This window comes from Poecilia reticulata, chromosome 13 (assembly GCF_904066995.2).
Source record: "Poecilia reticulata chromosome 13, P_reticulata-male-v2, whole genome shotgun sequence".
Taxonomy (NCBI): domain Eukaryota; kingdom Metazoa; phylum Chordata; class Actinopteri; order Cyprinodontiformes; family Poeciliidae; genus Poecilia; species Poecilia reticulata.
The window spans coordinates 8,254,767-8,266,769 of NC_088842.1; the positions used below are offsets into that span (position 1 = coordinate 8,254,767).

At 39.7% G+C, this 12,003-nt stretch overlaps 1 protein-coding gene across 3 annotated transcripts in view; it reads right to left on the reverse strand.

Moving 5' to 3' along the window:
* The window catches only part of esamb (endothelial cell adhesion molecule b), a 72,330-nt gene that overhangs the window by 7,732 nt on the left and 52,595 nt on the right, over positions 1-12,003 (reverse strand). The window contains exons 1-5 of one of the 3 annotated variants that reach the window (XM_008425014.3): positions 6,774-7,181; positions 4,882-5,027; positions 2,727-2,928; positions 2,184-2,339; positions 126-170 (exon numbers count right to left, since the gene is read on the reverse strand). In XM_008425014.3, the coding sequence (XP_008423236.2) occupies positions 126-170; positions 2,184-2,339; positions 2,727-2,928; positions 4,882-5,007 (529 nt within the window). In that variant the 5' untranslated portion in view covers positions 5,008-5,027; positions 6,774-7,181. Of the gene's footprint in view, positions 1-125; positions 171-2,183; positions 2,340-2,726; positions 2,929-4,881; positions 5,028-6,773; positions 7,182-12,003 lie in introns of those variants that run through there. The other 2 variants (XM_008425012.3, XM_008425013.3) reach the window with 2 other exon arrangements.

A 12,003-nucleotide genomic window follows, 5' to 3' on the forward strand; every position in this document is an offset into this window, starting at 1 on the left:
CCAACAAATGGCAGGTACAGGTGAGAAAATACAACTCCTCAGAAAGGGGAGGATTATTTTTTATTTGTTTATTTACTTTTTAGGTGGACGGTGGGGGGGGAGAATGTATGATTGAAAAGCCTTACCCATGAACCCAAGGACAAGCATGGGCTGGGGGCAGGCTCTCCATTCTGGGATTTTATGCAGGAGGAGAGATGGTAAACACAGAGAGAGAAAGAGCGAGCGTGAATGAGACGATGAGGAAGAAGTGGAGCAAACTGATAGGAAGGAGGGAGGGGGCGATCAAGCAACCTATAGATTTCAGCAGGAAATCATGAATATGAGAGAGTCAACAGACAGAAAGAGAGAGAGAGAATGCTGGTAAAAAAAAAAAAAAGAGCAGTGACAGCACAGCAATTTCAGACTCAGACAAGTTAGCATCAGCACATCAGATAAAGTTGAGCGTTGATAATGTGATGCGTCTGCGCGGGCAGCCCGCTAAAACCTGGGTTAATGGACAATCAGAGGGAGTAGTTTTCCTCTTACGAGTCTGGGGACTTTTCAGCAATAAAGAGATGAAGGCCGAGGGATCAAAGCGGTTAAGTCAATACGCAATCAATCAGCCTTAGTCCCGTTGTTCGGAAACAGATGGCGTTTGTCTCTGCGGCGGCGTCTGAAAAGAAGCGTCTGTAAAATCTGTGAAATAATGCATGTGGCATGCAAAGAGAATAGGATAACCGTGCGCTTCCATCTGCAAAAAAAAAAAAAAAAGAGGATTTCACGCCGCAGCGCGCTGTGGAAAATTGAGAAAGTGTCCCTGAGGTGTATCTTATCTCTACAGGAGTTGATTCCTTTGTGTAAAACGTGAGAAGAGTTTTAGCATTTAAACTAGAGCTTTGGTTAAGCATCATTAAAACTTTAGCAAACTGTCTTTAAGAAGGAGAAAGTGGGTGCTAAGGACTGTTTTCAAGGTAATTGGCTCAACAGAACAGCGCCTCTTTTGGTGTTTCTGTAATTTGATTAGACATCCAGTACAGAGTGAAGAAAAAGTAACACCCTGCTTCCACATGTCTGCTGGGAGAGACATGAGATTTTAATTATTTTGCAGCTGATTCTGTACATGATTTATGAAAAATAGTAATGCCTGCCACAAATGGCATGCCGTTAATATTTCAGAGACCTCAGAGGATTTCTCCAATCATTTTTCCCCGGTCGGCTTACATCTTATTAACGTCAGGCAACCTTCCTTCATTGCGAAGCCTGAACTCAGACTGAACAGACGTTGAAATAACTTCTGTCGTGCCAAACAAAGGAACAGAAGGTGTGTGGAAATAGTAAGAATGTGACAAATTGGCAAAATACTGTCTTTATTAGTCTGTATGTGAAAGAACTGCTTGCCGCTGCCGACGACTAGCATTGGTTTTAGATGTCAGGTTGTTAACGTTCTGCTAAATCATCAATGCAGGAGTGACATGTAAAAGAAAAAGGAACGCAGGGCTTTGCTACTAAAGAGGTCAGCTCTGCTAGCTCGACTTTGACACTGTAAGATGTAGATGTGCTGAAGAATTCAGTGTGTTTTGGTTCAGTTTAATAAAAAAAAAATGGCGACCCACACACTGTTTGACAAATCATCAGTAGAGCAGGTGTTTAAATTAGCTAATCAACCTCAGCTATGTTCAGACGATTGGTTATTAATAATCGCAAAGTAAACATCAAGCCTGAAAACATAAAACTTTAACATATTCAATGTTCTGTTTTTTTGTGTGGGAAATGTTTGCGTGTTATTTTTTAGGTGTTGTCCACCCGACACACCGATGGAGCGGTTGTCAGTCAGTTGCTATGGCTCCAGCTCCGTGTGTAGCATAGCTGACACAGAGAGCGAGGAACAGGAAAAACACGAGCAGTTTTGAGCTCTGTTATTAATTTAGTACCGCACTAAATTAATAATAGCCACATCTCCAGGTTTCATTTTGCTAACAGAGTTGCTGGACTGCGCGCTTTGGATGGAAAGTGAAAGAAGAGTCTTTTAGCCCTCCAAGATTTCCTGATGTAAACAATAACATGCAGCGTGTCTACATGGTCTGGGCTGAGATACAGAAAGTCTGAAATCCTGTTAAGAAAGACAGTTTTTACTCTTTAGTCCGGCTTATTTCAAACGTAGGTGCACAAAGTGTTTGAGTCGACTCCCATTGAGACGTACTCACTTTGCATTGGGGAGAAAAAGACCTCGGACGTGGGCGCGGCCTTGGTCCACTTGTAGTGAGGGGCGGGTTTTCCCTGGCTGGACTTGCAGCTCAGAGTCACGTTGCCCTTCACCACCGGGTTCCCCGTCATGCTGCAGAGGGGCGGCGAGGGCGGGACTGGACACAGACATATGCGGCGGTTACGGCATATTAACACATGTTAGATGAGAAAATACATCCGTGACCCTTTCCTGAACATGCACATTTGTTTTAATCCACTGCGGGTGATGTAGAGATTTCTTAGGGCAGTGGCCAGATTGCATAAAAATAAGTAGATATTAGATCCCCCTGCCCGTCCTCCCGCCTCTCGCTCTTGTTTCTATCTACTTCTGGAAGATGACATAATTCTCTCAGAGCTTACCGAATCCCTTAACAGCAGATGAGTTTGGTTTCTTATGTTTTCCTTTAGCGGACTGCCTCGATCCAAAATCCCTCAAAATGTGTTTGCTTGACCTGAAGTTGTAAAGATTCCACATATTCGAGCGTTGTCAAAGGTTTCGTTACCTTTGACGTTAAGCCGCAGCTCTCCGGAAATGCCGCGCCCTCCGGGGACGATGACGTGGCAGAAGTAGAGGCCCGAGTCGCTCTCCTGCGTGTTGTTGATGTAGATGGAGAGGTTGGCGGAGGGCATGGTCACGCTGAAGCCCACTCTCTTGGTGAACTCGTTTTGTCCGTGCCCAACTTTACCTGAACTAAAGTTAATCACCTGCGCGGAGAGAGAGGAGATTGGCATTGAGATGTTAATTATCGTTGGAAAAAGGAAACGCTCGTTCACGTGGCAGGGCGATCCTTTCCACTTTTTTGCAGCTGTTCTGCTCCGATCTTTTTCTGGATTTCTGCATCGGATTCACAAAGCAGATTGCACAAATGCACGAAGGAGCAACCCTGCCTCTGAAGTCCAACAGTGGGCAGCAGTTTGCACCTGTTTTTGTATCTGGTTGCAGTAAATGCAGAAGTAGCACAAAGAAAACATGTCTTACAAAGTTACAAAGCTGTTTCTAGATGAATAAGTGACGTTGCAGATATTTTGTGTTGGGAACAAAAGTCTGAAAGAAATCAATCCAACGGTATAATATTGCATATTCTTTATACAAATATGCAACAATGGTAATAAACTGTGTATAATCTCAGAAAAAAAATTATCTAGCTGAGAGCTAGATTTAATCATTTAGAACATGTTTATTGACCTAGGCGTGTAAATATTACATTACAATCTAAAAGTTCTTTAAATGTAATATTTATATATTTATTCTGCAGCAAAATGATTATAAAGATGATTCAGAAAATGTATTTGAACGTAGAAACTGGAGGATATGAAGCAGCTCTAGTCTTAGTAACTGCCACACGGCTTGCTCTGGCCGTGATTTACGCAGATAAACATGGCTGCGTTCTTCCCTAAAAGTAGGAACAGACATGTACAAACTCCTCTTTGTAACAAAAAACAGTTAAACGTTTTGTTACAATTGCACAGTTTTGTAATAGCTTGCAAACTATTCATGCTCTTTGAACTCTTCCACCTCATGCTGCCACTTTGTGTTGCTCTATTATACAGAATCCCCAATAAATAAACTAAAAACGTGCAAAATTTCAAAGGCCATGAACTTTATGTATTCCTGTAAAGCACACCGCCGGCGGCAGCCCCGCAAAGAAGTGCAGATTAACAACAGAAGCGGACATCCTGACATGAAGATAATCCTGATGTCTGCAGATGGAGGATGTTGAAATTTAGGCTGATTTTCCGTCTGAGATAAGCTCACAGGCATCACACGCTGAAATTGTTTAGATTATGTTAATCGCGTGCACAGCTATGCATCTGCATCTGCAGGACGGAAGTGTGAGGCAGCAAGAGAGAAGGTGTCGTTATTGACATGTATCCTTAGTTCCCGCCTTTAACTGTGAATTATCATTAGCTCTAAAGTTAGATATTATCCTGGGTTCTGCAGCTCAGGAACAAAAGTGGCATTTTCCTGCAATATAAAAATAATCCATGTTTTGATAGCCTTTTATTTAAAGGTGAGCGGACCTCGGGCGCTAAAAAAAATAAAATAATAAAGAGCACATTGATAATAACTGTATCCTAACAAATCTATTAGGTTGTATTTTCATCCCAGGATTTTAAGTTCAATGAACTCTGCTATAGTACTCAAGAGGATCAGCCAGAAAAATGCATCAGTTTATGGTAATTCTTCAATAGTGACTGTTCATTGTGTACCAGTAGAGGTTTGAACAGGGTCATGGGACATATGAGGGCGGCGGCAGGTTTACAAATCCACAACGCAGCTCGAAAAACGCTGGAAACACCCAGAGGGAAAAAGGTCACAATGGAATGCATTGATGCAAAAACTTGGGCGCTAACTATGGAGGTTAAACTCTATCAGTTCACAAGGACTGATTTACATCTAAACAAGTTTTCTGTCAATTCCTTTGAAATGTAAATTTGAAATAAAGTAAATGTTTCCACGCAAATATTTGACTTAAATTTTGGAGGAAATTTCAAATATTTTCCTAAAATTTGATCCTTTAAGGCCAAGTTTCAAACTCCTAACACTAGATCTAAGATGCCTACAACTGTGTACTTCGGAACAAAATGTGTATTTTTGTAGTCAAGGCATTTGATATACAGTAGATGCTTCCACTTTCCCAGCATTATGCTTCTCACCTGCTTGGACTCATTCCCTGTAAAGTGCCAAATGACGGTGTTTTGGGAGATGTCGGAGCTGGGGCTGTACCAGGCCTGTAACACCACCATCTGGCCCTTCACCACCTCCATCTCTCTGCTGGGCATCTCCACCTTCCGGGTGTCACCTGGGTAAACAGGATCGTACACGGGGTTAATAAGGTGTTAATTGTGCAGGTCTAAGAGACAAAGATGATTTAATCACCGAGCTACACTTCATAACGTCACAATAATAAATCTATTTTTTTTTCTGGAATATTTTACATCATTTTCCTGTGATTTGAAAATATAAATAAGTAAACAAAAAAAAATGCCTGGTTTGCTTTTGCAAACACAAAACCTTTGAATAGGAAGATAAATAATAATAAACTCCACTGGACAATTCTTTGTTTTTCTTTTCACATCTGTGAAGATACAAAACCAGTTCACATTTTAGTATTTTACTTAAGTTTTAGCCTCATAATTTTTAGAATTTTCTTCTCATTGAGATTGCTTTGGAAACCTGTGATAACTGGCATGACTAGCTCACAAGAAAGCAGGATGAATAATTTCAGAGTCTGCAACATTTATATTGTTATTCAACATTATAGTAGCATTTTAACAAAATAAAAACTTTCTACTACCTTCAGGAACATGAATAATCAGGTATCACAACTAAAGCAAGTCAATCATGGAGCACACTAATCACAGGAAATCAAACACACTGAAAATTTGATGTATCTTTTGGTTAAACATAAGTAATTAGCGCTAACTAGTTGCAGCTAGCATTGAGTCACTCAACACCTGCTCACCCCCACTTGTTGCTGTGAGCTGCTGGCAAGCTAGCTGAATGAAGGCCAGTTAACTTTTCCTTCACTGACAAAAAATGACAAATAAAGCTGTTTGGAATATAATAAAAACACCAAAATTCAGAATGTGGAAACTAAGAGGGCTCCACTTTTCACACATATTAAGCTAACGCTGTTTTAGCATGCTGTGCTCCTAGCATGTTAACATGCAGCAGAGTGCAGGCAGGCTATTTACAAAGATAAATCAACTTTTTAATCAACTATCAGCTTGTTGTTAAGCACATCTAGGCAACTTGAAAACTGCTTTTAAACATTTTATCTATATACATATTTACAATCATGAAAAAAAGAATTATGCCAAATTTAATAAAGCGAATCTGTACAGTGTCTCCACTGCTTTGAATGGTATAGAGACCATGATAATTTATTGAGTTCAACAAGCATTTATGATTTCACCTAAGTCTAGGTATCGACATCAAAATAACAATTATGCTATTATACAAAAAAAACAACCATAGATATTCTGCTTGTCATGTTATTTTAGTCAAAATGGGAATAATTATTGCATTTCTGCATTAATTAAAACCAATTAGACCCCTTTATATGTTCTTCCTCTTTATTTTTTATGTAATGATTGTAAAACTATGGTAAAGTGAAAGTTGCATTCAGGCAAAAAGTCATGAAATAATTTTACATAAAATCGATGAGTATGCTGTCTTGTGTGTAAAATGAATCTTTAACCAACTTTATTTTTTGATTAATATGGGTGAAAAGCGCATACAAACAATGGAAGTATAAAAGAAAAAGTTTGATTAAGTGAATAAGTTCATAAAATCTTTAACGTGTAAAATTTTACAAAATGACAAAAAAAAAACAAGAACTGCACATATATCTCAGATGAACAGATGTTTTTTAAAAAAGCTCATTTACTCAAAATCTGAAAAGGACAATCTTACATAAAAACTGAACCTGTTACAGAAAGAAGGAAACGTGTCAATAAGTTTACGTGACCGGCAAACAAAGCTGACAAAATAATGCTGAAAGTTTGAAAGAGAAAAAGATGTGAGAGAAAACTTTCAGACTCACAAGGTGCCCAGTCACCAGAACCCGACAGCTGTAGCTGGATCAGCTGATCCCAGCAGCCGATTTCTATCTGCGTCTCCAGTTTGAAGCTTGACTCAGAAACTACAACCAAAAAGTGAAAGCAGAGCTCCAGCTGCCCCTAAAAGTCCTCCGGCTGCCGAGAGGAAAACGGAGAAATGTGTGCCTCCTGTGCTCAGACGGGATCATGGGCGAACAAGAGATGAAAAGAGAGCGAGCGGACCAGACCGCCTGCTGAGATGGACACATCTGCCCAGCTGGACACGCCTTCTTTCTTTTTCAGATAAATAAATAATTTCAGTAACTCAAAATAACCCAGAAATAATTGCAAAGTTGACAGAAAGAAAATAAAAAGAACGACTGCCAGCATTTATGTCAAGTTATGTCAAGCAATGTACCACTGAAATTAAAAGAGGGAAAGTGCCCAAATATCAAAGACAGTTTCACCAGTTTGGATGAAGAATGTTAAAACTAAAAAAAGAGATTATGTTAATCTCTTGTAGGAAATCTGACAGAAATTCCTCAAAATTAAAGCCTCAATGTTTCATAGATAACATCACAACAAAATCGGGTTCAATATCTTAATGGAGCTTGATAAGGGGATTATTTCAGCCTTTCAAAATAAGGCTTAATACTGCTCAGCAAAATAAAAGCCTATTTCATAAAGGATATTATAAAAAAGTAGATTCTACATCACTAATGGAACTTAACTAGTCAGGAAAAAGGGATTAAAGATGCTGTTCCAAAATAAAGCTTAAAAAAGAAAAAGTCTCAAAATTTGATAGAGAACATTATTGCAGATGGAGACACAGCATTGCTAATGGGATTTAACTAGTTATAGAAAAGGGATTAAGAACCAAAGTTCAAAATAAATCTTTACAGATATTTTTTCTGTATTTTAAATTACTTTGCAATGTGTAATTACATGATTAAGTTAACTAAAGCAATCGAAACTGAATTCTCACATTTCAAAGTAAAAATAAAACGTACTCTTTAAAACATTGTTTACTGTAAAAGGAGAGCAAGCGTTTAGGCACCCCCGGATGGTTGTCACGGGAGACTCAAGGATTTTTCAAACATTCATGAAAGAATTAAAGCAAAACTACAGGTATGTTTTTGATAAGGGAATAACATTATGACATGATATAAAGCTTAAAAAGTCCATTTTAGATAAGACTGAGCAATCGTAAAATGAGGGTAATCTCAATTCTAATAATGCATCCTTTATTTTAACCAGGGAAATAACTTTATTAAATTAAAAACATCTTTTAAAAGAGTGCCTATACGCCAAGCCAGCAGCATAAAACATACAACAAATCCAAAATATACGACCAGACTCGCAACACACAGCTACGAGACATCACGTTCTAAAACATAAGGGCAGTTATGGAAGCCAAGTAAGCCGATGTCTCTTGTCCTTTAAAATTGATTTGAATTTCCACAACGTAATAAGAGATAACTTTAAATCCTTCTGCGAATTACTGCAGGTGACAGGGCCAGAAAATTTGAAAGCCTTTTTACCCACTGCAGTTCTGACCTGTGGGACCTGCATCAAAATGAGAGCGCAGGCCATAACGGCTGATGGTTCCACACAGAAGTGAGCAGAAATATGCATTTAGAAAGAATAATTTAAAAAAAAACTGAATTGCGCAGGAAGGCAATAACCAGGCTAGTCTCTCATCAAAACATCAACAATCACTCACTACATATCTGTACTTTGTATCTGCTGTTTTCATTTAATTTACAATTTCTTCAAAAACGCTTGTATTCATTTATTTGCTTATGGGTATTCTCATAGGCAAAATCTTTGGTTTCTACACGTATGTATGAGTTGGAATACAAAACCTAAATTTATGCACATTTATTGACTTACATTCACAAATTTAGATGTCTACGAATGGATTTTTAATCGACAGTAGTCTTACATCATACATAACTCATTGTGTTTCCATAGCAACTAAAACAAACAAGAACCTGACACATGTTTGTTTGACATCATCATGTCATTGATGTTCTCATTGATGATGTCATAAAGGTTCAAAAGATTATTATCATCATTTGGAATACAAGAATCCTCAGTTTGCTTTTCAACTTCATTGGACATAGAACACTTTGAGAGAGAGACGATTTCAAAGAGTGATTTTAGAAAGTATTTCCAGTGCAGTAAAAATGATTCTTATGATCGGTTGGGGTCTTGGCTATCTCGTGACGAAGGGAGTTGAAAAACTCCTGGGATATAGGACTAAGGATGAAGACACTCCAGACGCGAGCCCTTCTGACGAACGTTTTAAATACTTTTGTTTTGAGGACGTCGCCGAAGAAAACTTAAAACACAGAGATGATTCGGTACAAGACGAAGGACTTTTAGTGGAAAGCAAAGAGGACAATAGATGCAAGTACATTTGTTTTGAGGAGATTATGCCGAAAGACATGGAAACTTCCTCTGAAGTTGAGGAGGTAACCATCGAGAAGGATTTGACATCTGAGGACACTGTTGATTTGGAAAGTGTTACTGAAATCAAAACAGAGCTGCACTTGGAAGCTTGTGCTGGGGATACTGAAGCAAACACTGAAAACACTTTTGAAAGTGTTGATGTTCCCCATGAACACGGGGACCTGGCTGTTCAAGCAAGCTGTGACAGTGAGGAAAGTCTGATGAACTTTGAAATAATCTTTATTGATTCTTCAACGGAGGAAAAATCTTCAGTTGATGAAAACTCTAAGGATGGAATTCAAAATTCCACAGACCGTTTTGAGACCATGGACGCTACAAACAATGATGTTTCCTCTAAGGAAGGAAATGCTGGGAATGTTGAGTCACATTTTGATTAAATCTCAAGAGTATTCTTCATCAGAAGAATGGTTTTCTGATGAAGAAAGCTCAGACTATGACACTCAAAATGACCCTGACCATATTTACAGCATGGATGCTGAAGAACTGGATGCGTCCTCCAAGGATGAGGATGTTTGTTCGGGAAGCTCAAATGCTGGAAATATGTGGGAACATTTAGGAGAAGTGTATGAGTTTTCTTCGTCAGAGGAATCATTTTCTTTAGAAGAAAACTCTGAAGATGGAAATCAAAATGACACAGATGATTTCGTCCACATGGACGTCAATCTTGACCCAGCTATGTACTTCTGCAAATTTTCCAACTCATTTTTTAATTGTTGGATGAATGCCACTACGCAAAGCGTCATGAACTTGACCATTGTCAGAAGGTTTGTGGCTCAGTTTCCTCAGGAGATTGCTGATCTTTTTGCAGAGACACCATTGTTTGCAGGGTTTTTCTTTGAAGCAATGCACCATCCAGGTAGAGACTTTCCCCCAAATGATGTCTTTGCAGTTCAGAATGAACTCCTTGAAACTCTGCAGATCAGGGATGTAAAACATCAGGACAAGCCAGGAGTCCTGATGTTTTACATGTCACACTATCTGGACCAGTATGGCATCACCACAGACTGTAAGCTGTACACAGCTGACTGTTGTGAACGATGTCAGAAGTGTCCACAAATTATTCATAGCCTTGGTCCTGTCATTCCTCTTCCAATGGAACAACAAGGTGACATATTGTTCTACTACTACTACATGTAGTCTTCTAGGGAGCTATTGGAGTAGGATTTCAGAAAATTGTGGCACCTGCAAGTCCAATATAAAGAGTGATTGCTTTTTAAATGGTACTGATGTGATGACCCTGATACTGCCATGGCCAGACAGTCCAGACAATATCAGACATCCTGTGGTACCTGACCCAGCCCTTGAAGTTCCTGAAAAAACTGGAAGTCAGGTACACCATCTATCCTCAGTTATTTGCTGGAAGCAGGCAACAACTTCTGACACCAGCAGCCTTTACACATATCTAATGTGTGGAGAGCTGGTGTTTAAGGCAGAGGATGAGCGGGTATCACTGGCAAATATCAACTGTGGAGCTGACATTTGCAGCAATGGGTACATCTTCATCTATGAAAAGCCCACAGAAGGACAGGACGAATACAGTGTTGGGGTCAAAGTGACAACTGATCAATAACAAAGATAGTGGGTGGAACACGGCCTGCAGAGTCATCGTCAAGGAGTTGTGGCCAGTCCGGACGCTTGCAAGGGCGCAGACTGGACCACCGAAGAGCCGGAGGTGGGCGACCAATTGGCCGCATGGAACCATGAAGTCGCAGAAATGGAGGCTGGGTGTGCTGGCAGGAGGACATGGGCAGATGGATCATCAGCACCGGCAGACGCACAGGTAAGTGCTCAGGCACTGAGCAGCTCAACTCATATGATCTATGTGTATGAGATGAGCTATGTGTATGAGAAAAAAATTTTTTATATATATATATATATATATATATATATATATATATATGATTTTATTTATTTTTGTTTGTTTTAGTTTTTCAGCATATATTATTTTATTTTTGCAACTGCAGCGGCTGGAAACCTATTTTGAGTAGCTCAAACATGGACCGGATGTGTGCTTTTATTGTGAAAGCAGCACGTAAATGGGAGTACCATAATGTCTTGAGCTGCCGCGCACTTGTATATCGTGTGCTGGACCGGCTGGTCGCAGAGCCGGCTAGCTTTACCACGGTTTTATTTCCCGCCTCTACTGCCAGATCGATACTTAGAAGCTTAGAACTTAGAAGTTGCATCATATGAGTTTGAAAACATTTCTCCATTGTGCCTGCTGCTAGCATGTGCTTGTTCTAAATGAAAATTAGCGTGTTCTTCTTTGATTTCCAATTTTGACTTCCAATGATTCACTTCCTGCTAAAGAGCCCCCTGGTGGTTGAAGAAAAATCCACAGAAAAGCCGCACCGGGCTATAAGACACATGTTCAAAGCTTAGGAAAAAAGTAGCAGCTTATAGTCCGAAAGTAGTAGGTGAAATTGGATAATTTCCACGGCACACCTGACAATCACTCACGGTACAGTAGTGTGCCGCGGCACAGTGGTAGAAAAACACTGGTTTATGCAATAGGGGCACATCGCCCGTCCAAAACCGAGCATCTCCATAATGGATGTCTTCTAATTTGCTTTGCTGCATAATGTACATTGCATTTATTCTAGCGCAGTGGCGCAGCTACACATTATTCAGGTGGATGCGAAAACATAAATCGTCCCTCCCCCCGACCCCCTGCCACCCCGAAGAAAGGTTGAAGGAGCGTGGAAAACATACGCTCGTATTGGTTCAATACGGGACGCAACATTTAATAGCCAAATACGG